The 26,529-nt window shown below is 44.5% G+C and overlaps 1 protein-coding gene across 1 annotated transcript in view; it reads left to right on the top strand.

The window, feature by feature from the left end:
- Positions 1-26,529, top strand: part of wwox (WW domain containing oxidoreductase) — a 141,506-nt gene that overhangs the window by 34,941 nt on the left and 80,036 nt on the right. Inside the window, exons 6-8 of the mRNA XM_069686635.1 lie at positions 3,731-3,819; positions 9,582-9,767; positions 15,269-15,533. Coding sequence (XP_069542736.1) covers positions 3,731-3,819; positions 9,582-9,767; positions 15,269-15,533 — 540 coding nt within the window. The remainder of the gene's footprint in view (positions 1-3,730; positions 3,820-9,581; positions 9,768-15,268; positions 15,534-26,529) is intronic.

Raw genomic sequence — 26,529 nt, 5'->3', positions numbered from 1 at the left:
GTACTCGCTCTCTTTGTCTGTGTGGAGGTCAGCGCTCAGACCTGTGGTAGGGCGCGCAGCCAGATGTGTCTGTTTCTTTATTTGTGGCGTGCGCGTGTGTTCAGCGCGCGCGTGCGTCTATATTTCTTTGTTGCCGGCGCATGCATAAGCACAAGCGCATGTGACTTATCCAGGTGGAGAGGAAATTGGTTGGTATTTATGAACAAACGTCATAATTGTGACAGGATGATATACGAGCGGCGCATTCCACACGCTCCCTCCGTTCTTCCCTTTTTTCTTTTCTTTTCACTAAAAATATACATCTATGATAAAATACACACTTAAAAGCTGATGACCAATTTAGTGTGGCGTGTTGCGGACAAGGTCGCACGGATCCGGTTCCTGTGTGTTCCTCCCTCCGAGGCCTGTTCTAATCTACGGAGCAAGAAGAGGGGCTCAAAGTCATTTCTCTAATTGCTTTTATAAGGTGCCCTTTTCACATGGTGTCTTCCCTGCTCACTCACTTTCACCGTCATTACGACACCTTACCTCCGCACCTGCTGCTTAAAACACGCTCATGTTATGAGGCTGCTGCTTTGTATTGAAATGAGGAAGCGGTAGAAACCACGTGAAATGATAGACCTAGTATCCTTCTCCGTGCCTGTGGGGCTAACCGGGGTCTGCGGGGTAAGTGTTTTGTATATACGGGGGTACTTTTGATTTCTTAAGTGTTGTTGGTGATCTATAAGGGGAGCTGAGGGAAGATGGAAACAGGGGTTAAAGTGTGAGAGGGAAGGCTGCGGAGGATAAGGGGAGAGGGGGATGAGATTGAGCCTAGTGCATTAAGACAGTGTATTATTTGGCGGTTCCACTTGCTTGCGTCCATTAGGGGTGGCTGCTATGCTATTAAAGGGGTCAGCGAAGTGTGTGTACGTGTGTGTGTGCGCACGTGAGTGTGCCTACATGTGTGTGCTTTAAGAGTTAGTAGAGTGGTCCAGTGTCTTATTGAACAGGATGGGGCTCCCCGGCTCTAATACCTCTTCATTTTATTGGATTGGATGGCCCCAGTTATAATTGTATTAGGGCTCCTTCCCCCTCCTCCGTCCTCCTCCCCCCCGTTCTCTGACTCCATCTTTCTGCACAGAAGTGACCACGTCATTCCCCAACACACGTGGAGTGAGACGCACTTCTCTTCTCCACTTCAGCTCCTTCCTCCGTCCCTTCCTCCACTTTTTAAGTCGTTAAAAGTCCCTTGTGTTGACGGCTGGAGGTGGAGGCTAAAGGTGAGAGGTGACCTTGCTGCTTTCTCTCCCGATCAAACGACTCTGTTGCAGATTCACAGTCACGAATACGGACACAAAGTTGCAGCTTTTTTTTTTTCGCTTTCCAGCCGTTTAGCTTATTTACATGTGTTTCAGTCACAATTAGCCCTCTTTCATTTAGCTGGAGCGATAGGTTGTGTGTAGCTGGGGGCGGTAAGCTCTGTCACCCCGAGCCGAGCTCGGTGGTGTTGCACACTCAGCGATTACTCCGGAGTTAACCAGAGAGGCTTCGCTGCCTCTCACTTTTCCTTCGCCCTTGAAGAGACCAAGAGTTGTCAGGGTCCTCATAAAAACCCTGAACGATTGCGTCCGTGCATTCTTCCTCTCTTTTTCCACCCCTTTTTTTCCCCTCTTCTCCTTCCAAAACCTGGCCATCTGTCTAATTGTTCACCTCCATCGCTTTAATGCTTTTTACATGCTTTTTCCCCCCTCTTTCCAGGCAATAAACTTTATTTTCTTCGCAAGACTTCAATCTGCAGGGGGAGGGTAGGCGGGCGGGCAGGCTGCTCACCTTCTCCCTGCTGGATTTGCTCCAGTGGCCCCCCTTCAACCCCCCCTCTATCCTCCCCTCTGGTCTCCCATTACTCCATCTCTCCTTCCCCTTTCCCCCCCCTGTCTCTGGAGAAGGGGATACGTGTTCGTCAAGCTGACACCTGCTCTCATCTTCTCTGCTGGTCATACACACTTGGAGGCTCACCCTGTTGACGAGGCCTTTTACTGACCTGTTAATTACCTCGCGGCTGCCTGCTCTGACCTTGTTTGGAAGTAACGTCTCATTTTTCTCGGCGTAAAATTAAATTCTCCTTTTTTATAAGAAAAACTGAGTAAGTTTCTTCATTAAATCACTCGTCTTCCTCACCCAGCTGCTCCTCTGTGTGTGAGTTAAAGTGAGCAGGAGTGTGAATGCTGCACATACAAGCCATTAAATGAGACAGTTGTCTCCTCTCACCTGTGATTACTGCTGTGTGCAGATCATATAAGCAGATACCCTATAATCATATCTATAATAGCCATAATCAGCCCTTTAATGCTTTGTAATAGCATCCATATAATGGTATAGAGTAGCATCAAGAGAATAATTCAGGCATAGATAATGGTGTGGTAGCGTGCTTTTACCCTTGAGTCACAACATTGAATTTGTTGTGTGTGTGTGTGTGTGTGTGTGTGTGTGTGTGTGTGTGTGCATGTATAAATACGCCCTGGGGCAGTTAAGGTGTCTGTAAAATGCCTGAAGAATCACATTTCCATCAGAAGGCGCTCTTAACCCTTTCCTGTTGTCTTTGTGCTCACTGCTCCATGGAGCGTCCTTGCTGTGAGTGTCATGTACGCTCGGCTCTGCGGAGACAGACATTCCCATATGACACCCGCAGACTGGAGATCAGATCAGTGGAAAAAGGCTGACGGGGGAGCAGCAGCAGCAGCAGCAGGAGCAGCAGCAGCAGCATTGGTGGCGGACGGGGAGCGGAACGCTGCGCGACGCGCTTCCGGGGTGTAATGTGAGCTGACAGCGCTCCTCTGGGAGAGCGAGCGGGACGGAGGGTAGAGGTAGCATCAGGAATACCTGGTGCTGCTGGACTTAGAGCCGGGCTGGGAGTCCTGGGAGCAATATCTCAGTCCTTTTCCTCTCCTAGCATGAGGGATGAGTCTAATGGAGCGTTAGTCTGAACAGAACACACTCCACCTCGGTTCACGCTGCACGCACTTGTACACCGAAGTCCCGCGTGAGCTCACATATTGTAGGGAGATTGAACCTGAGTTACTGAGGAAGATACGGAGAAGGGACAGAAGCAGGGAGAGGAAAACACAGACAGGAAGACTGGGAGAGAGTTTAAACAGACATTATACACTCCTTTAGGCCTGCATGTGTCTCTGCTGAGGCCTCAGCCCTGCAGCAGAACGCTACAGTGCGATGGCGAGGATGATGAACATTTAGCCTGTCTTCCTCACTGTGTAAATGCAGCTATGCATTCACTTCTTAAGTCATTTATCTTTCTCCTCTCCTCTCCTATCCTCACCCTGTCTCCCAACATATGGTGGAGGATGAGCCACACATACACGCACTCAAACAAGCGATGAGAACATGCACTCCAAAGCTTTGGAGTTTTCTTTTCACGCAACTTTAACCTCCCTGAATGAACTTAAAAGTCAATAAAGTCACTTTTTTAAGATTATTTATGAAGGCCAAGATCACAAATGTCTCTTAAATCGTTGTCCATAATATTACATGACATTTTTATTCTCTTTTCTTTTATCTTTTGGACTCTCCACTCCGTACGGAACAAAGAAACATAAAGAGAAGTAATAGGGAGTCCTGTTTTTTTAACAACTTTTTGTCATGATTTGATTCTAACATTTGCTATAGTGACCCTGTTACTCTGCTGTTGCTGCTGCTTGTTACAGTCGCACTCTTGTGTTTCGTGTCTCTACAGCACAAAGCGAGAGTAGAAGCCATGATGTGCGACCTGGCCTCTCTGCGCAGTGTCAGGGAGTTTGCTGAGTCGTTCAAGGCCAAGAAACTGTGAGTATATACCGAAATGTTAATTTAGTATGATTCATTTCCTGCTCTGATCTGTCATTCTTCATGTTACTTCAGAGGTGTAAAGAGAAATATTGTACTCAAGTAGAAGTGCTGTTACTTGAGCTCACTTAAAAAGTACTTAAAGTAAAAGAGATCCACTGATTTTTATCATAAACTAATTTTGCCAAGGTTACCTTACACATGCATCCTATGCAAATATAATAAAACAAAACTAAGTTATTTTCAAACCTGGGCCCTATGTTTACATGTTTTGGTGTCAAAATAACAGACAGATGGACCTTTTTTTTAAAGACCAACCAGAAACAGCAGTTATATCGCTCTCTTCATAGCCACCAGACTCCATTAACAAAAACAGTAATTTTACCTTGCAGAACCACTGCCACTACCACTGCCTCCATTGGTTATTTTGTTTGTATTATTGTATGGTGTTTTTAAAGGTGTTACGACGTGTATCGAGGCAGCGGTAGACTAAAAAGTCCTGTGTTCTGCAAAGTAAAATTACTGTTTTTGTTAATGGAGTCTGGTGGCTGTGAAGAGAGCGATCTAACAGGAGCTCCTGTTAAACAAATAACTTTGGCATGGCTGTTTGACGCGATGCATTTGGTGTCTGGTCAGTTTTTCTTTCTAGCTTGCAATATCCGTAGATAAATATTTTACTCAGTAAAAGATGGATGTACAAATGTAGCAAATTACTTTACTTCCTTTACAACATACTTAAGTAAAAGTAAAATTACTGACTTTGAAAAATACTCAAAAAAGTACAATTACACGAAAAAGCTACTCAATTTCAGTAACGTGAGAACTTTTAATTCGTTACTTCCACCTCTGTATTACTTCTTAAGTTTTGGTGGAATTAGGGAGTGTAATATGCACCATCAGAACCCTCCTCTCTTGACCAAATATTGATCTCACATGCAAACCAACTAACAAGCCATGACACAGTCTTTCAGTTGAAAGAGAGAAAGAAAAGAAAACACACTAATGAAACAAACAAGTAAAAAGGCCGCTCATTGTATGCATCACTTATACTTCCTGCGTACGCCACACCCAAAGGACATCCAAACTGTTACTGATGGACACCATATGGACGAGGCCTCCCGGAGTAAGTGTGTGTGTGTGTGTGTGTGTGTGTGTGTGTGTCCATTGGCTTGACATTGCTCAAACAGGCCGACAGATTTCACGGGACTTATTTTGTGATGGTCAGCTTTTACAGCATGTGTCTTGCGTCCCGTGGTCGGTCGCACAGTTGCTATTTTGGGGTCATGTATTCTGTCATCTATACTGCTCATCCACCCGCAGGTCCCTAGGTGGAGGAGTGTGTGCTTGTGTGTGCGTGGGTGTTGGTGTCAGGGGAGCCCCTTGGGGAGAGGCAGGGCAGTCATTGCCCGTAGCAGCCCTGGGGCAGGGTATGGCCATCCAGGACACGTGTCTTGGGTCACAGCCAAACCTCCTGGTGGCTTTCCTCACTCCGTGTCCGTCCTTTAGTTCCCTCCCATCTTTTACATGTGTCCCTCCCATCCACACTTAAACACACTGACCTCCCTTTAACCCCTCTGTCCCCAGAGCTCCTCTCATAGTTTAGTTTTGCACCTTCCTTTTCTTTCGATTTGTTTATCCACCTCAGTTTCTCCCTCTCTCATGTTGTCTCTCAGTCTTTCTCTGTCTCCGTCCCTCTCTCTCTCTACCTCAGTATTTTGGCAAGGTTGTATTTCTTCATTAGCTGTGCTGTTTGGGAGGGGGGAGTGGGGGAGTCCCAGGGGACGTCAGAGTACATTAATTCTCATCAGAAGGCGAACAGAGCAGAGTGGAGGCTGGGAGCTCTGAGCTGTGAATGGCACTGGGCAGCTGTCTGAGTCTACCACCGCTCTATTACTGCACGTATGTCTTCAGGCATAACACACACAGCAACGCGCACGTATATGTATGTGCATACATGCAGGGCAGCCGCGTACACACACGGCTTTGTAAACACAAACAGACACACACACACTGGTACACACACGCACAGTAATGCTCCTGCAGCGTGTCATTGACAGGTGAAATGTAATCAGAGTCTTTTTCTTTTCCTTCTCTCGTTTCTCACTCCCTTGCTTTTAAGTGCTTTAGTCAGTGGCTTTCACGCTGCTTTGTGTTCCATTGACCCCGATTCTGCTTTAATTGCCTGTCCTTTGAAATGAAATTACCTGGATATTGATATTGTTGAATGCGGCGCAATTTCGTCAAGATGTAAATGATGGAGGACGGCGCTGACAGAATGCCCCTAATACAATTTCTACTGAACGCTCCGTAATTAACACGTGCAGTTTGTTTCCACCTGTGATTGTTTTCAACTGCATTTATCCTGTTTTAATTCCAATCATATTAAGTGTAATAGGTGTTCTGTCTGTATGGACACATGCAATGATCATATTAGGCTGCCATTACATTACACCTTACATTCCTTTGCGCTGTGGGGGGCTTGACTGTTTGTCTCCGCACGCTTAAAGGAGCCATCCGCCCCTGGAAAATCCACCGTTAGTCAAAGCTGGTGTTCTCTGTAATCGATAGAAGCAATAATATTTGAAACTGGCGCCATAGCTGTGGAGAAAGTTGCACAAACAGCTCGTGGTTTCGCCCGTTCTACATTCCTACAACACCCAGCGTGCATTGCGCCCCTCTCTCTGAAAGGAACGGCTCAGCGAGAGACGCTGGAGTGAAATGCTACCGTTTCGCTGCAGGCAACGGCTCAGAGCGGGTCAGAATCTGAACGATGAGAATATACCGGTGGATTGTCTAAAAAATCTTCAGGTCTGCAGTCTACATTTCAAACCTGACGATTTTGAACGAGACATGACTGTAACAGAGGTCTAGGGCCGAGGCTGAGCTTCAGTTTGCAATGGTTTATGAAAGAAGAATGTGGTATCTACAAGGAGATAAAGATACAAATAATAACACACATGAACAATCTTGAGCTCTATTTACACTCTAATACATACACACAGAGTATGACACTACTGTCTAAGGCTACAATATTCCCCGCACTACAGCACAGACAGCCGTCACAATAGCTAGTAGGCTAAGCAATTAGTCGCATTACAAAGTTAAACACATTTATATTAAATCCCATCAGATTTATTGGCTATGCATGAAAGTAAGCTGAACACAACAAGCACAATGATACAGACATGAGAGCATTTAAGCTAGCTATCACGACTCATCAAAACAACATGTGCCTTTCAGAAATGAACTTAAACAAAGACGATTTTACTAAAATTTATTAATGTAAGTTTATGAAATACGGCCCGAAGGAACAGAAATTATGCTAGTTACATCTGGCAAAGACACACAACTTCGTTGAAGTAGAGACGGCAACCGGCAGCCCCACAGTCATCAGGCTGACTGAGATTGTCAAGCTAGTGTCCGTTGAAAGCTCACGTTTCTCTTAAAGGGCCAGCGCCCCACCAACCAACTCTGGCACATGCACACCACCAGCAATCATAGGCTGGAACATGTTACAATAACAAAACAATAATGTTGCCAGTAACATTAAAGAAAAATAAATAAATAATATTAATCTGGAGGCAGACACAATTAACAAACTTAACTCCTCCTACAATGACATCAGAAGTGGGTGTCCAAGATTGAGGAAGCGTAGTTTAGCGAGCTCCCTGGCCTCCGCCAGATGACTCGTTTTACGTAGCCTAGCGGAGGTTTTCCAGGGCCCATTGGAGAAGCCAATAGCGTCCTCCAAAGGCACAGAGCCAAATAGCATTTTTTTCCTAACATAATGGCATTCGCTCCCCATAATAGCATGATAGGACTGAGGTTGAAATTCAGCAAACTGGCCCTTTAACATTAATGCACCTCTGTTTAGTGCATTTGAATATTCATAGTCCTGTACACATATCCATATGTGCGTTGCCAGATACCAGTTTTCCTGTTGCCAATAAAGTGCAGTGTTAATGACCAGCAGTCTGAGCCCAGCTCACACAGGCAATCTCTTCCTGCTGGCCCCCATTATCATAGAGGTCAGGGGTCACACCCAGGGGGGTTATTTAAAGTAAATATATAAACTGATGCGTCCCTGTTTGGTAGTTAACACCCTCGTTTGACCAGCGCTGAGATTGCACAGTGCTCACCGTGTTGTGTGAGGTCTTAATGTGGAGAGAGGGACTGGGGTACGCGGCAATAGGCCTATTAAAGACATTCATTAGACCTGCGCTTATGAGAGAGGGACTAACTGGTGGGCAGTTGGATTAACAGGCCTTTTACATTACAAGCAGACTCACCAGAGGCCCATCGGAGCTGCGTGGGGGAAATCGCTCGACTGGCCAGGGCAAAGTTGTTTATTGGAGTTTTTTATCACAAATTGTTCATATATGCCTTTAATGACAGAGCGACTGTTTTCTTCTGTCAGGAGTAAAAAAGGAGACATCTTAAGAGGCGTAAGTGACATAATGATAAAAGCAGCTTAAAGGTTGAAAACTGAGGTCAGGAGTTAAGGACTGTTTCTGCCTTGTGTAGCACAATGTTACTGTACTTCACACTCTGTTAGACAGGGGAACACTGGGCCAGAAACAAAAAGTGTTTTGTCTTCTTTTCAGAGCAGAACTTGACAGCTGTTTTTTCCTCCTCCATGTTGCTCTATCGGGTTTAAGTGCAGGTCACACAGGTCATTTATATGCACACTTTTTTCCGACCGATCCATTAAGTCCGACTACTTTACCTTCATTGTATCTTGGGTAAAAATCTGAATATCCCTCTGCTCGTGTGTGCTTTGTTGATAATGTGCTGAGGTCGGCATTCTTTAAGTTGACTTGTGACTAGGTTTGTGCTCTTTAATGAACCTCGTGTGTTGGGAGGCCTGAAGGTGATCGTACAGTACACTCCTATGTAATAGCATGGGATGGCTCATTATAGCAAGGCATAACAATTCACACATTAATTTTCCAGCATCCAGTTTTTAATTAATCCAGTAGGCAGTCTTAAACACAGGGTACACAAATTGCCTTCGGCCTCATAATTAATTCTAATGGAAGAAATTAAAAATTGGTGGGGTGTGTTTGGATTGTTCGGCTGTGTTACTGTGGTTTCGAGCTCGCTGGAGCGACGCTGTCACCGACAAGGATCTCTCGCTGCCCTGACCAATCCAGCAATCCCAGCAATCCCCGCTCACTGGCACGCGAGCGGGGAGTGTTACTCACTCGCCCACACCACGTCTGCAAGAGAGGAAATGCGTTGCGTGTCTGTGCTTCTTTGACTGGCCCCTGAATGTAGTCAGTTGTTTTTTGTATCATGACTTGTGTGTGTGTGTGTGTGTGTGATGTGTTGGTGGATTTGGTTACTCACAGTAGTCACACAGACCTGATATCAACAGCCGTTACTTCCACCACCCTCGTGTGTTGAAACACTTTGCGATTGCTTTTCAGTGTGTTGCTGCTCTTGGATTGCAGCCAGCTGTATTCAGTATCTACAGTACCTGTCGAGCCGTGGGGAGCTGCACTGGAAACCTCTGTATCATATCAGCATTACTGATGCTCTGTCTCTGCAGACCTGTGCAGTCGACCTCTCTCTGGAACAAGACACCCTGTTTCCTTTCCCTGCCTTTGCTTCTCACTATCCCATCCTCTTTATTAGTCCATCTCCCTGTCTTATCTTACATCTTCTTCAGCCTAATATAGTATCCAAATCCAATCTTTCTCTCTTTGTTTTCACTTTTAATCAATAAACAATAAAACATGTTTTATTTCCTGCCCCTATAGGCCCCTGCACATTCTGGTGTGTAATGCAGCCGTGTGCACTCAGCCCTGGGCCCTCACGGAGGACGGCCTGGAGTCCACCTTCCAGATCTGCCATCTCGGTCACTTCCTGCTCGTCCAGTGCCTTCAGGACGTGCTGTGTCGCTCGGCTCCCGCCCGTGTGGTGGTGGTATCCTCGGAGAGCCACAGGTAAGTCTGACCAGTTTGTATACGAACAAGCATGGAGCATGTAAACCTCTACCACAAAGAACAGCATTCATAGCCTAAGCTACTTTATAACGTTGGTCCCAAGAGGGATCAAATCAGACAACGGACTACTTTAAGAGAAGGCTGAATTACAGACTGGGTGTCTGTGGCGACTTTCGCGGAAAAAGCCCAGGCAGAGTCCAGTTAGTGTTTTCCATCACCCAGCAGTGGTTGGTCTGCCAGAGAGGGTAGGCGGAGCTAAGCGGCTGCTTTTCTGGTCTCTGCAAGTGTTGTGAGTAAACAGTAATCTACTATGGCTGAACAAACAAAGAAAAGATCGATGACTACAGATACAACTTCAAAAATAAGTGAAAATCCAAAGAAAAAGAAACAAATTGGACGCTCAGTTGAAGGCAAACAGTCTAAAAAGGAAAGCGACCGTCAGCGAGGAAAATCAAGAGTTACAACCAGAGTCAACCGTGGACGTCACACATGTGACACTGTCTGGATATCTGGGAAGTGTGCTCCCCAATTACCGTTTATCACCATAGGTGCCGCCAAAGAGAGTGAAACTGAGATCTTCGAGATTACAACTTTAAACCCCCTACTCGGTTATGAATCCCCAAAACACTCTTAAACAGGGAAAATATAGAAAAAACCTTAAAGGAGTAACTGAATCTGGATCGCTCTCCCAGATGGATGATGACAAAATGATAGATATATTATATCATCTGTAACATCTGCCAATCAACTTCAGGAGTCAACGTCCACTGGAACTATCGTCAGACCAGAGCAAAGCTAAATATGAACATTGTTTAAGGAGTGTCCTAAACAATAACAGCCCAGTGTCTTTGAGGCAGATCTGTTATTGGTAATTATTGCCACAAAAATCATTAAACTTTAAATGAACCATTCATTCTAATAATCAATAAAGATACTGTTACAGTACAACACTCTTCTGGCATCTTCACAAAAGGCTTTCATATCAGTACTGCTTTACTTGACAGTAAATAGATGATGTGATAACTGGTTTTAGATGACACTCACCTTGTTCTAATGTACCTTCCAACACTGTCTATAGTTAAGCCATATTAAAGTCCCTTTGAAAGAGCTTTAAACTACCCTGCCTCATCCAACAACTGCTCAGCTCCACTCATGCACTCCCAGCTGCTGCTACATCGGCCTCTTTTCAGCACAAACTGATAGATCAGACTTAATGCATATTGTCAAACATGACAGCCTCACTCACTGAAAACTCATTTCCCTCCACACGCTGTCACTATGAATTAAACGTATCATCAACATGATGGATGGACTTATCCGCTAAAATTTACTTTGATCAAGTATCTGCTCCGCTCTGTCTGACCCCCTGACTCAGCCCCTTTCTTCTCCTCCTTCTGCCGTTGTTTTCCAACTCTGTCTTTTTTAAAGCAACTGCGCTCCATAGGCGTCTGTTGTTCCTGTCATGCAGGAGACGAGCATGATGTCTCGCAGCGATCTGTGAGCCCGAGCCTTGAGCCATGTGTGTCAGAGCCACTGAGCGAGTGTGTGCGCGCGACATTGATCCTGCCTTCAGTCAGTCAGACGGCCAAGCAGAGTGATTGATTGGAGCGCAGCAGAGTGACCTGAGACAAGGAGAACATACGCAGAGTTATTCTAGCAGATCAAACCGCCGCACTATTACACGGCTCCTCATATGAGTTATGTTATTCAGGCTGCCATGCATGAGAGGACAGGATGGCTTGACACTCAGATTCACTCGGGGTCATTCAGCTGTTACATGCTGTAGAAGAAGTAAGAGGAAGAGAGAAGGCATGTCATGAAGGGAGTATCGACAGCATGTGATTGATGTGAGACTTGCCTGCAGAGTAAAAATAGTGAGTTCACACAAGTTTTTTGTGCTTTCCAAACTGGCAGGTTGCTATTGGAATGAGCCAAATGTGTATGATTTACTAGTGATGTGCATCTCTCCCTTACAGGACAATCCGACACGTATCTCGATACATGAGCTATGATACCATTCAGGGACCAAACATTTTAAAATATACACAAAGCACTCAATGGGCTTCATCTACGAACAGTGCGTACGCACGAATATGTGCTTGAACTGTGCGTACGCATGTTTGACGCACAAATCTTGGATTCATCAATTTGTTCTTACCTAAATTTCTTCGTACTCTGCGAACAAATTTAGAACTCCCTCAGACCATGCGTACGCACAAATGATGCAAGAAATGTCCTAGGAAATGTTAACACACACCCTTTTAACTAAATGCATACTATATTAAAACTTCATTTATTGAAAAAAAGGCTTTAATAGACAACAATAATTGAATTTACTAATGTATGGATCAAACGTAAATGCTGTGTCATCCTCATAATTTATTGTCATATAATCAAAATCTTCAATTATAGCAGTTGAGTTAGTTTATTAAGTTTAAAATAGAGTAGACCATATGAAAATGTTCATATTGAAATGTAACACTTTTGTTACAATTGTTTCTATTTCTGCTGATGTGAAATTTTTCATTTTTCCTTTTGAGGCCATCTTTCACGTTCTTTCAGCTTCTCCGTAACACCGCTCTCTTCATGCGGCACCAAACAGATGTCCTTATATAGAGAAATAGAGGCGTGGCAGTATGCTGATTGCAGATCGTGGACACGCGCCTGTCAATTTAAAATAGTTCTGATTTACTAACATACGCACGGTGGTGAGAACAAAATTGGCCGGTACACACGTGTCATAAATCTGACGGTGATTTTGCGCAAGTACTTATTTTTTGCGGAGAGTAAGAACATTTCTGCGCAGATATTAGTGAATGAGGCCCAATGTGAGGGGTTATCTTTGCTTCTTCTCCAGTCTCATCGCCAGCATACGATTCCTGAGCTTACGAATGTCCTGACTGTCACTTTCCTCCCTTCTTATGGAGCTGAAATCACTGACAAACTTTGGATTTCAGATGTGGGGCACTGTTAATCATGTCAGGTAGAGAAGATAAAAGGTCAAAGTCAGAGTCTTGTGAGATTTGAGATGTTGTGCACGTTATGCAAAATTAGCAGCAAGCTTCAGTAAACAGCTATATAACTTTAAAATCCAGCTAAATAACTTTATTGGTATAGCACCTGTCATGCAAAGATGCACCCCAAAGGGCTTAACAAAACAAGATCAGAAACACACAATCACAATTACCAAACAACTTAAAATATTAATGTGTGAAAACAAAAGAAAAGCAATAGAAAACTTATAAAGCAAACAAAACAACCAAATCAGTTTGATAAAAACAACCAATAACAAATGATCAATTATATAGCAAGGTTAACCCTAATTAAAAAGTCAGGTCTTTATTATTGTTTTTTTTTTTTAATTCCAAGGGCGTTTGCTGTCCTAAGATCCAGGGGGAGGATGTTCCACAATTTAGGGCGATAAAACCTAAAAGCTGCCTGACCACAATTCTTGCGGGACACTCGAGGAGCTTCCAAAAGTTCCAAAAGATTTTAAGGTTCGAGTTGTGATATAAAATGAGAGGCAGTCAGTGATATAAGTAGGTGCTTAATTATGTAAGGCCTTGTTGATGTGTAGAAGTCTATAAAGAAACCAGTAGCCAGTGCAGAGATGAGAGCAGAGGGGTAATGTGATCTGTTTTCATTGTGTTGGTTAAAATCCTGACTGTGGCATTCTGGATTAACTGTAATTTCTAAGAGACCTTTTGGGGAGACCAGTTAAGAGAGTGTTGCAATAATCTAAGCAGCTGGTAATAAAAGCATGCATTAGCATTCAGCATCTGTCTGGGTTAAAAATGTTTTGTTTTTATTTGGTTAGACAGGCTAGCAAAGACTGTTTCTGGTCTCTGCCGCTCTGTTTTTGGATCAACAAGAAGAATTTCTTTTTTTTTGCTGGTTTGTTCTTAAAAAGTGTTTTCCTCATCCATCCAAGGTTAATATCGTTAAAAGGAGAATTTAAAGCACTGTGGCCAGTAGGGACAGAGATGTATAGTTGTGTATCATCATGGTAACAATGAAATTTGACATTATGATGACTTGTTTTACCCAGAGGGAGCATATAAATGGGAAAGAGAATAGGACCTAGAATACTTCCTTGAGGAACACCGTATTCAATGTCAAACGTTGCTGAAACAGAATTAACAAGACTAACAAAGAATTTTCTATCTGACAAGTATGAACGAAACCAGTCAAGTACCGTGCTCAACCCAGAGCTCTGAGAACCAGTGTAGTCACATCTTCTCATCTCAAACTGGTGACCAATTTATATCTTTACACCCCTGCAAGAATGGTCAGGTATTCTCAGTTATTGCCCAGCATCTCTCCTTTCTCAGCCTGCTCACCACACACACTCCCCTTCCCTTCTCTCCTTTACAAGCAGCAGCAGCTTTAACCCCTTCAAAGAGGGCTTAGGCAGGACCAGAGAGAGTCAGTTACACACTGACCGGGACCAGAGGGAGGGGAAGAAGGAGCCGAAATAGACAATATCTCATATTACATCTTCCATTCTGTCCACCTCATTCCAGACCTATATTACATCTCTTGAAGTCGCTCCCTTTTTTGTTTGTGTTATTTTCACTTTCCGCTGATTTCCCATTTATTCACTTAGCCTCCCCTCACAAGCAGTGTGTGACCCATGACCCTGCAGCATATTGTATCCCCTAAGCCCCTTGTCTGCTGGTATAGCATTGACCTATAAGGGACAGGGGTGGGAGAGATGGACACACGGGTAATGGCTGGGCACTTTATCAGTTTCAGCCACAGCGGCTTACTGAGGAATTGGCCCAGTTCAGGTTGACTTTGCCCCAATACTGCATTAGATCTGCTCAAACAAGAGAGTTAATATCATTAATAAAATGACCTCTGATAGATCTAGATCTATTTTATAGTGCAAGGTCATGTGAATGGTCTCTCAGGTTAGGTTACTGATTGCAAAATCACTTTAAAACGAGGCACAGAGGAAGAAAAAACACTACAGTTGGTGCTCAGGCGATTGATTTATAAACCTCGACTTGCGAAAGTAGTTATGAAGTTGCAGCACATGAAATGAAAAGCCTGCAGATGTTGTAATTTAGCCAAGCAAGGATGTTGCGGAAGGCGACAGTAAACAAGAGGCAGCGAGCTTGTAAAATCACAACAAGGAAACCAGGTGACATTTTGATTGGTTGTTTTCTAATGACTGGATTAATATGTAGCACCGGTTTGGAGCCTAACTCCCCCCCTCTCTCACACAAATACACACACACACAAGTGTAGATTCCCGTGCCTGTATATTGTGATGTTAGAGTGCGACTGCATAATAACACAACGAGTAGTGTAATGTTTAAGGGGCCTTGTCAAACATCTGGAGTTTAACAGCTCTGTCGCAGGCAATTAAAGAACATCATGTCACGTCTTTGATTTGTATGCAGCCAGCACCACACATCTGCCAGGAGAAAGCCGATACACACATACACACACACAGACACACACTCTTACTACTCTTAATGTGGACTGTGTTTCAGGTTCACAGACCTGTTAGACTCATGTGGGAAGATGGACCTGGCCCTGCTGTGTCCCCCAAAGAAGGAGTACTGGTCCATGCTGGCTTACAACCGAGCCAAACTCTGTAACGTCCTCTTCAGCAATGAGCTCCACCGCCGCCTCTCACCTCACGGCGTCACCTCCAACGCGCTGCATCCTGGGAACATGATGTACACCTCCATTCACCGCAGCTGGTGGCTGATGACCTTTCTCTTCACGCTGGCACGACCTTTCACCAAGTCCATGGTAAGCTAAAAAAACAGGTTTTAAAAATGTTTGAGACTGCACCAAAACTAGAATCCACTACACTTTCTTAGCATCTTATTTTTCTTGCTCTGACTGTGAGGTGTGTTTTACTCAGCCTACATATTTGTCTTGGAAACGTTCCTGGGAGAGAGGAGAGGAAAAGGATGGAGAGGTTGATCTGCTGAGGGCTCAGCGAGGGAGTCTGGGTTTCACAGATAGAGAGATATTCTGTGGTTTGTTTTCCTCTTCCTCCTGTCACTGTTTATTTAACTCTGAGAGGTGGTTCCTCCTATCCCCTCACAAGGGTAGGCGATATTCCAGATCCTGTGTACTGTGACTATTAGGTTACAGTAAATGTGCTGCACAAACTCACGTCTCCTCTCATATGTAGAAAGATAACAAGCCCTCTGTCGAGTATGTTTTTACCATACACCCAGTTTCCCATCAGGAGAAACTATTAGCAGATATTTTCAGATGCCTTATCTTAAGTTCTTCGCCATATAAGCAGGCAGACTTATGACCTGAGAGCTGTAAAGACATTTTGTCCTCACAGGCTGAGATACAAAGAGAGGAGGCCAGGTGCTGGACCAGGACCAACCTGGACCAACCTGCAGGTTTTATCTCTTTACAAACTTAATATTGAAGCAACCCCTTTGACCCTGGGAGCTGTGTTTATGGGTCAACACTTCCTCTTAGGGTCTGTCTTGACAAACTCTACCCAGATGAGGGGCTTGGGACATGGAGTTGCCATAGGTGGTGCAGGAGATACAGATGTGTCAATGCATGTTCTTCAACTCACTTTTGCAAAGAGCACTTCCTCTGGAGCCAAACTACTTCAGTCTAGCTGTACCTTCTCCCTTTAAGGAAGTTATCCAGTGAGGCAGGAGCCAGTCAGGTGTGGTGATACTGGCTAGCTGACTTTGTTTGGAGCTTCCAATTTAAGATTTTAGACCGAGGCCTCTTTGCATCTGTGTTTTGCAGAGGGGAAGGCCATGTTTTTGAAGCCTATGAACTTCAGAGTATAAAGCTTTGGTTCATCTTGTCATGGTTTCATTCAGGGCCTGGGGAATCTACGGCAGTGTTGTGGCTCGCACTCCTATAGTCCTGTTTTGAATTTGGGTTAATGCTCACCAGATCCGAAGTTCTCCAGTCACACACCGTCCCTAATGAACACCGTGTTTGTGTACAACCTAGTGAGTGTTTGTAGCTTTTACCAGACTTTAAGCAAAGATTGATGATCAGCCACCTCGACTGAGTTTGCACCATCTGATCGCAGCAGCGTGTCTTGCACAAGCTGCCCTCAGCAGGGGAGACAAACGGCCTACCATTAGGATATTGTCTGTTAGTGGAAGAAGCACTTTGACCAATGGTTGCTACTTATTTAGAGGACGCTTGTGAAGTGAACTAGAGGATGGGGGGTCAAGTAGTGGGGGTGTCACCCCGCTCAGCGTCTTTGCCTTACAGCCAAATAAGGAGGGCGTGGCTGAGCGTCAAACCTCAGATAAAGAAGGAGCAATGCTGATCCCATTGATGTCAAGTAACAGCAGACCGGCTCTTTGCTCTTACAAGAGTGTTTTAGAAGCAGTCACTGAAGGTTGCCAATCCAGTCAACATCCTTTTGATGAATATGGAGAAGGCATATGACCTTGTACTTCGTGGTGTCTTTTGGGGGTTACATTGGTTGCCAAGTAGGGCTGCCACAAACAACTATTTTCATAGTAGACTAGTCATTGATTATTCAAACAATAATCGACTAATCGGATAATGAATTGCACAATTACTTAATGGCTTTTCTTTAGCTATCAGCTTTTAAAGCTAGCTGGAGCTGGAGTCTTTTACTTTGCAGCGTTGAGGGTAAAATGCTCTCAGACTTCAGAAGTTTTTGGACGTGATGGTGTTGCATCGTCCACCGGTTGCTGTTTTGCCTGCGCAACTCTCAGCAGAGTTAGTAAGGAGGTGAGATGGCTCACCCCTCAGCAACTTAGTGAAAACAAAGCTGTGTCCACGCACAGCATGAAAAACACGTAACCGACTGGTTATCGACAATTAGATTCCTTGGCAACTAATTTTGTCGACAATTTTTTGGGCAGAATTTCAAGCTGCATCTGGGGAATGATGATGCTTGGTTTAGGTTTTTGTTTTGCTGTTTGCATAATTTCTGTTCATCAGACTGTGACTGTATACATACTTTGGCAATTTGCAAAGCTGCCAAAACAGTTTTTTTGGACAGTTTTGTCAATTTGTACCTAAATTGTCAAAGAGTTTTCGCCTAAATTTGGACATGATATTTAAGTTTAGAATCATTTTCCAGTTACAGTTTTCCTTTTTGTTTACAGACGGGTGACTTCCAGAACATCTTCATTCTGTGTGTGAGGAAGCATGATCTCTGTGACGCTTAACAATAAACGACTGCATGACAGACTGTTCATATCACACGCGTGTGCTTATGAGGTGATGTAAGGTGCCTGAGGTTAACGTCCTCGCACACTTAAGATGAGAACGATAAAATCCAACACGGTGATTTATCGCGGCCTATATCGTCCTCTGCTCTCCTCCCTCTCCCCTTTAGGCTCCACAGTCTCCTAATATATGCTTAAGTTTGACTATTACATCTTTCCATTAGCTGTTCTTCATACTTTATCAATTTAGTGTTTGCACTGAAGGGGAGATGTGATGTGTTGAAAGGCAGCGTGTTGGAGTTTTAGCGAAGCGTCATTCTGATCCATCATGTTTGACAGAGTCGAGGCCTCGGGCTGTCATTTGTCTCCCCTCGTTCTGACAGAGGATGAGAGATGAGAGGAACTGCTCCTCAGCACCTTTCACTAAATGCCAAGCTGAACATTTCCTCGATCTGACTCCTTCTGTCACACAACACTTCCCCCCTCCCTCTTTACCGTCCTTTGCTCTATTCCATCACTTTCTGCCTTGTTTCGATCTTCAAATCTGCGTCCGATTTAGCTGCACCAGTATTTAGTTAAACATGTTTTCATATGATTTGGAGGTTTACCCCAGAGTGGATGGCACGTGTGTGTTCTTTGTGTGTCTAATGTTTTGGATGTGCGCACACATAAGATGCAATTAGCCGCGCGGTTTCTCCTCCAGAATGGAGCTCTGGCTTTGCTGCACGTGGTTAATTAAACGTAGTGTAGATGTTAGTAAATATTAAAGGACAAAGGTAGAGCTAGTAATTAAATTCTGGCGTGCTGACACAGCGATTAGCTAAAACTCCTGTCTGATAAAGGCCACACGCAGACGCGCAGACACACAGATACAGCGGCACACCCCTAAGCTGAGCATTTGCTCTTATTTAAATCTGGCCTCGATAAGGCCCCCCGAAAGTGTATCCTCTTTAAAACCCCACTCCTCACCCCTTCTGCCCCCACATTAAGGGCTTAATAAAACAGTGATATTATTTCAGTTATTGGTTGCAGGGATATGAAGATGCTATCGCTTTAATTGCTTGCGCACGCTAGCGGGATCCGTGGAGATTGTTCTGGGATGCAAACACAAGCAGAATGTCGACTCCAAAAAACAATCACAAAGCCCCCGTGTGTGTTCTTGCGCAAATAAGCAGCCTCTCATTTAAAACACAGGTCTGATTTATAGGAGCACAGGTGGAGTGATATACAGTTGCGCACACACGCATGAACTCGCAATATGGAGACTTGTGGAACACCTGGAGCCACATGTGGTCCTAAATCTTTAATTTGATTGTTGTAGTAAAGGCGAGGGGATGTCATGTGAGGCCATAAGCTGCGTACTCGGTCATCCAATCAGGTTCACGATTCCCTCCCTCATTAATTGTGCTTCACGCTCTCTTATTTTATCAGCTGTTAACTTTCACCCTCCACTTTTATCTTATCTTATATTTCACTCGTGCATCACCAAAATACGTCGCCTTCCTCGCTGGTGCGTTCTTTGTGTTGTGGGTTCTACTTAAAGCAGGGAAACTTCTCCATTAGCGGCGAGCACAGCCCACTCTGCTATTGATGCACAGAGCTGATTCCTTTTTTGCTGAGTTGAGAAAGGCATCTATAAAGAGCCATGACATTTTAATCAGCCAAACTATCTCTCACTAACATCATGTTCCCCTCCCCGCGCCTTCATCTACTTATCAGAGATTGTGCGACCAGGCCTGTGACTCCTGTTTCTTTAATTCAGCGTGTTTAGAGTGGGAGTTTTCCCAGTGTCCTTTGGTGCGATTATCAGCGTTGAATGATCTTATCTCGCCTGCAGTGGTGTGGAGATGTGCGTATGAGACTAAGGGAGAGAGAGAGAGAGAGAGAGAGGGGAGGCATGAAACAGCGGTTATCGCAGCTCTGTTTAAAGCTCAGAATGAAATTGACACAGATTTTAGATTTATTTGATCTAGGAGAGGATTTCGAGAGGGTGAACGTACATGCAGTAAAAGTTGTTCGACAGTGAACTTAAGCAGTGCTGAGTGGATTCAGCGCAGCTATTACTCGGGCTGTAACCTTTGTGAAGTTGTCCTGTAACGCTGACCCTCTGACATTTTGTTGACTGACTGATTGCTCCCTCAAGATCAGCGTACCCTCAGGCTCTGAGCAGCTGTGCTCAGCCTATACTCATCTAATCCATACCTTAACTATAGGCGCAGACAGGGCGGAGCTGCACGGAGATCAGTGTGTACCTCATCACCCACTATAATGGATGGAAGGAGGGGAGGGGAGGGCAGTGTTGTGGGAGCCGGCCTAAGAGGCTCCGCTGGTCCAATCAGACACCTCAGTCCCCCCAGGGTCCGGTTTCATCAGCCTTCCCGACTAGTCCCATGCTTCTTAGCGCTTTAGCGTGATTATTTTACCCAGAATCCCGCCTCGGGCACCAGGCCACCTTTTTACATATGCACAGGCTGAACTTTTGACCAGGCAGCAGCAGTCAGAGCTGTATGAGAGAGAGCGTTGTTCAGTTTCTCCTCTGCTGAGCCTTGCCTACTGCCACCAGGAGCTCTCTCCTGCACCTCGGGGGGTTAACCCAGGAGACATGTCCTGCAACGGAGACATCACCATATAACAGACGTACAGTGAGGTCGGTGCTGCATGTGAGCGCTGAATCCACTTTTACTTCGCTGTTCTTTATCAGCTTCTCTCCTGCAGACAGACGTGAGGTCAGGTGCTCGATCTGCTATCTGGTGTAGCACACAGACGCACCGGCTCTGCTGCTCAGCCAGGCTACCTGTCTGTGTGTGTGTGTGTGTGTGTGTGTGTGTGTGCGCTCCCGTGTTGTGTGTGGTGCTCAACCATGTGGAAAGAAAGAGGAGCAGAGGTCCCAATCTACCCGCCAGCCCCCCTGCTCCTCTGTGGGGTTAGATGAGCTGCCAGGCCCTTGTAATAGAGTCCTCTTGGATGATTAGGAGCTACACAGGAGGGGGTCAGCTCCAGCCTGACTGGAGACACTGTGCAAGGTTCTCCTCAGCGCTGGAGACACAATATTACACATTATGCTAACTGGTGTGAGTTTCACAGACTCAGAGAGGACCTCTCTGATGATGCACTGATCCCTTTTAGAGGCCATTTTTTAGATCCTTTTTGAAGGAAGTAGATAAAATGAGTGATATTTCTCCCGGATGTTCCCCGCTGTGCTACATAGAGAGACACATAGACGGGGAAAGAGAGAGAGACTTCCAGGAAAAGAGAGGGAGAAAGAAGTGTTGGTGTGGGGATGGATAAAAGCATACAATCCCATTTGGCTGTATTGACATGTGTGTTCCTGCCCAATCCTGTTACTGGGATTATTGTCCACGGAGATACCATTTCATTAAAGAAAACACACACATGTGCGCACACACACACACACATAGTGAGTGAACGGAGACGGCCTGAGGCCTGGTTATGCGGTCCATTGCACAGGGAAACTGTGTAAATGGTTTATTGTGGATGAGTTGATGTGATGGAGAGCGTGTCTGGATCAATAAAGAACCAATCAAATGCTGACAGTCCGCTACTGTATGCAGTCAGTCATTCACCCCTCCTGCCTGCGTACAGTTATACAACATGAGTGTGAAGGAGGCATGAACAATATCCACGTGGAGAGCACAGGAAGTTAAAGATTAAAGACATTTTTGAACATTAAAAGCTGCTTAATGCTGCTTAAACTTTAATCAGCTTGTCAATAATAGGGATGGGTCATGAATTTCGAATATTCGAATAGTCATTCATTTATAAAAAAATCGAAGAGTTCATGCGAATATTATCTCATCTTAAAAATATTTTTTTTTCCGTTGTTTATACCGGCGCCGGGTTGTAATACGGTACTCCCGACAGACGGTGGCTGTAGCGCATCTGTTTGCTAACCGCCATTAAATAACAGAAGAAGAAGAAAGCACGCGCATTAGGTGCGGATGAAACGGGTGTTGCGTTGTGACATTCGGAAGCTGAGAAAAATGCAGTGACTTCAGCCGGAGACTTCTGTGTAGAACTCTTTAGAAAAAAACGCAACGAAAATGAGGACAAGTGCAAACTTAACGAGGTAAAACTCTTATATCATAAGTCTACAACAACTATGCACATTATGACTATGATTCTTACCGCAAGAGAAATGATCCATGTCTATGTACTATAGGGAAGAAGCACCGTTTATTATAACTAGGGTAGTCAAAATAAAACGTTAATTTCCATTAATTAATTAATTGATTAATTACAGAAAAATAGGGCGTAAAAAAACCGCACTTTATTATGTCCCGGACCTCATATGTCAGTGATCATCCGTATACGGCAACTTTGAAAACGGGGGGAAGCTTCGAGTAATAGTCGAATAGTTCCTACTGAATATCGAATAGTGTTTTTGCTTGAAATGCCCATCCCTAGTCAATAATGCACAAAAATAGTTCCACCTTTGCCTCTTTATAAAGTATCTTCTTTGACAGACCGTGACAGTTTTGTTTGTAAAGACCGGTTACTCAAAGCCTCAACCACATCTATCTCTGCTTCTCCAGCTCCAGACACCTCAGGGAGGCCATTAGGACGCCTCCCCAGCCTGTAGTGTCTGAGTCTGGGCCGAGTCTGAGTCGGGGCTGGGCTAAATTACCCCAGAGCCACAGGTCAGAGCCAGCTAGACCCCCATTGCCAAGGGACTCTCTCCCTAATAGAAGGGATCAGAGCGGGCCAAAGAGGCAGAAACTGACCTGGCTGGAGAGACATCCTCACTCACTTACCCTCTACTCCTCCACGTCGCCTCCTTCACCCTCTGCTTTTTCTCCTCGCTCAGAGAGGAGAAAGATGTAAACTCTCACCCTTTCCTCACCCGTGTACTCCTACTGCTCTTCTGTTACTGACCCCACACACACATGCACAAACAAACACACACGCCACTCCCTCCCCTCTTTGTTGTGACATGGAGCTGATGGACTATTTTTCAAATTGATTTCAAAAATGTACATAAGCAGCCGATCCCCTAGCCCAGATTACCTATTGATTTTTAATATGAAAAGCTCATTATATAAGCAGGAACTGCAACACAAAAAGCTAGCCAACCTTTGCATAAATCCTTTAATTGAATTTCCAGAGCCCGTGGTTCTACATTTTTTAATTAAATCCATTTCTTTTTTTAAGGGTTGCTGTGTAATTTGCATGCTGTGAAGTGGGTGCTGTCCCAGATAAAGTGCCATTGATCCTTATTAAGGCTCACCTCTGGGCTCGCTGAAAACCAACCGCAGAAATTAAATGTGCTCATGGTGCATACACTTATTGCCCGCATGATAGGATTAGAGGCAGAGGGAGAGAGAGAGAGGGAGGGAGGGGAGATAGAGATGGAGGGAGAAGGAGTGATGGGGAGGGGAGGGGGGGTTATTATTAATAGTTGTTCATATTAATGTAATATTTCACCTTTCCTCCTCTGGGGTGAGATTGTGAAGAGCTTGTTTATAAATGCAGCCTGCTCCGGCTTTTATTGGGGTTTCTCATCAGACACTCTGTGGTCTGGTCCGTCGGTCCGTCAGGGGCTGCTGTGATTTCACAGTTTGAAAGTAGCATTTAAATCAGCCACACCACTCCCAGATATGTATGTTTAATAAACATGCAGTTCTTTATATTTTATTTCAAAGAGGACAGGTGCTGCTGATTGTGTGATCACGTGTAAATGAGGCCAATGGTCATAAATCTCATTGATCTCTAGGAGGTCCTGATTATTAGCAGGTCATGCTCTGCAGTCTTTCCAACAAGAGGCTGTTAAATAATCTATTTAGATAAAATAATATTTAATTTATATGTGTGTGTTTGTGTGAGCAGCGATATTTAATCCTGCATCCGTGCTTTGTGATAGCTAAAGGTAAAGCAGGTCCCTCCTTTCCCGGCCTTCCTGTGTGGCGATATGCAGACGGTGGAGTAAATCAATAGGGATTAACCTGCGACCTCAGCCACATACTTATAGCCCAGTCCTCGCTGCTCACACATCTCTCATCAGTTTCACTTAAACGCTGCACCTCACTCAATAAGGCAGCACGCGCTCATTCATTTCAAAGACGGAGAGGCCCCTTTCACAGACTTCTATTAAACACACACACACACACACATGCTCGGTAACAGGCTCTTTAACGCCTAGCAACCATAGTGAAAGATGTAGCTACACATTCAGATAACAGAAATAAAGATATGTTGAATTGTAGGGCTGCAGCGTCACATGTATTAAAACAACAGTCACTATATTGAGTCTACAGTACACACTCAGGGAGGTCATGAGATTAGGGCGACAACCAAATATTGTCTTCCTTACTGATTATTTGATTAATCGAGTGCATGTTTGGTGTCTAAAATAAAATGCAAAGAAATGTCCATCACAGGATCCCTGAGACCAGGATGATGTCTTTAGATTTATTGTGATGTTCAACCATAAGTCCAAAATTAAAAGATAGTTAATACGTTTTTATAAAAAAAAGCATTGTTGTATTGAAACACACATAAATGATTCATTGATTATTAAATTGTTTCTGATAAATTCTCTGTAGCCAACTAATGGAATCATTGATTTATTGTTACCGCTCTAAATGAGATGAACAATGTAAGGATAATCTAAAAACAGGAAGATGGAATAAAGTCATATCCATATTTTGAAGCAGTGGGCTCACTCAAACTCCAGTTTGCTCAGGCATTAAGAAACCACCTCTGTTATATTTCTGCCACCCTGATTAGCTTCTTGTGTTTTCACTCGAGCAATGTTCCTGTAGATAGAGTGAAGATAAGAAAGAGGGACCAGCGTTTAATCTAATTCAGTCTTTAAAAATCCTTACCTGTGGGGGATGATCATGATGTCATGACGCACGCACGCACGCACGCACGCACGCACGCACGCACGCTCACTCGCTCCTTTTCTCTCTCTTCCTCTCAAAATATTGACATCGGCTGACTGTCTGTCTGACTGACTGATGTCTCTCTATCTTATTTGTACATGTCCATGTGAAACTGTGTGTGTGTGTGTGACACGCTCACATGTATGTGCATATATATATATATATCTATATGTGTGTGTGTGTGTGTGTGCATGTGTTGAGCGTTGCAGTGTCAGCAGCTTGTGCTGCAAGTATTGACCCAGGTCTGTCCTCTGCTCTGACTGGCTCTTGTCCCTAACTTGTCATCTCCCTCTCTCTCTCTCTGTCTCTCTCTCTCACTCACTCACTCTCTCTCTCTTTCTCTCCCTCTCTCTCTCTCTGTCTCTCTCTCCCTGTCTCTGTCTCTCTCACTCACTCACTCACTCTCTCTCTCGCTCTCTCTAGTTGATCAATGTTTTGCCACCTTTTATTGGTCTTTTTAATCTCAAACAACTTTCACTACATCTTCTGTAGTTCTGCTGGCGTTCTCCTCGATTTAACTCATTTCACTGTTTGATTTGTTTCTTCTGCTGTAGCATTATTCTCCATTATACACTCTGCATTAAAACACATCTGTCTGATAGGGGTTAGAGATGTGAATGACCTCGGTAATGTACAGACTAGTACCTGAGAGCTCCGCAATGCTTTTAACTCACAAACAGGTTCACATAATGCTCACGACTGAGTGGTAGAGGAAGGTCAAATCACACACCGAGGTGGGTGTCATTTCTCCTGGGACGACCCGGAATATGAAGAAGGTGTCACCTCTCCTTCCTCTGATTGTATAAACGCACTGATGATTCACTTCCTGTTTTCTATCTTTTGTGTTTTGTGCTCTTAAATGCACCCTTTCACTATTAGCGCTTTCTCTTTCACTCTTTATTGTAGTCAGTCGCTCTCTCTGAGGGGTAGAAACGCACCGTAGCGTCCCTCTGAGGTGTGTGAGGGTTGTTGGCCACAAACAAAACCCTTTGATTTCCCTCATTTCATTTCATAATCCAATCAATCAGACCAAAACAGCCTGCTTCCTTTTCTGTCCTCCCCTAACCAACCGAGCATACATATTTACACACACAGGCATACGCAGCGCCTCCTAAATGCAGCCCTTTCCAGTGGTGGGGACCCCCCCTGGGGTTAGACCACTCTATGTGTTATTGATTGCGTTGCTGTTGCATGTTGTGCTCAATCATGTGTTCCATGCGTCTAACGTTGTCCTCTCCCACCTGGCCCATTAGATTAGACTAATGCATTCAACCATTGATTAGTCATTACACTCAGACCTGATCAGCCAATCGCCTGCCTGCTTTGACTCTACTTGACCTGTGAACCCCCGGCTCTCGTGTCATCTCGCCAGCTCTAACATGTTAAACACACACACACAAACACACACGCACAGGGCTCACAGCTCTATCTGATCATGTCGGGGTTATAGTAGGTGAGGTGCAGCTGGGTTCACTACCTGTATGATATTCAATACTGATAGCATTCCCACGCATTTCCTAATCACATGCAACAGAGAGCTATAGATTTTATCATCGAGCATGCAACTGTTGAACTTGCCATTGATCTTGAAATTTACCGTGTTGATTGGAGCACATAAGAGCTCTTTATAGAAGTCCGAGTGAAACCGTGATGTATGAAATGTTTTAGGCTTTTTTTCAAGCTCCTTTCCTCCGT

The sequence above is a fragment of the Semicossyphus pulcher genome, unplaced genomic scaffold (assembly GCF_022749685.1).
Source record: "Semicossyphus pulcher isolate SPU_LCO1_2020_fin unplaced genomic scaffold, fSemPul1.0.p SCAF_8, whole genome shotgun sequence".
In the NCBI taxonomy this organism is placed as follows: Eukaryota; Metazoa; Chordata; class Actinopteri; order Labriformes; family Labridae; genus Semicossyphus; species Semicossyphus pulcher.
Note: the sequence above shows the minus strand (reverse complement) of the source record. Positions and strands in the feature narration are given on the sequence as shown.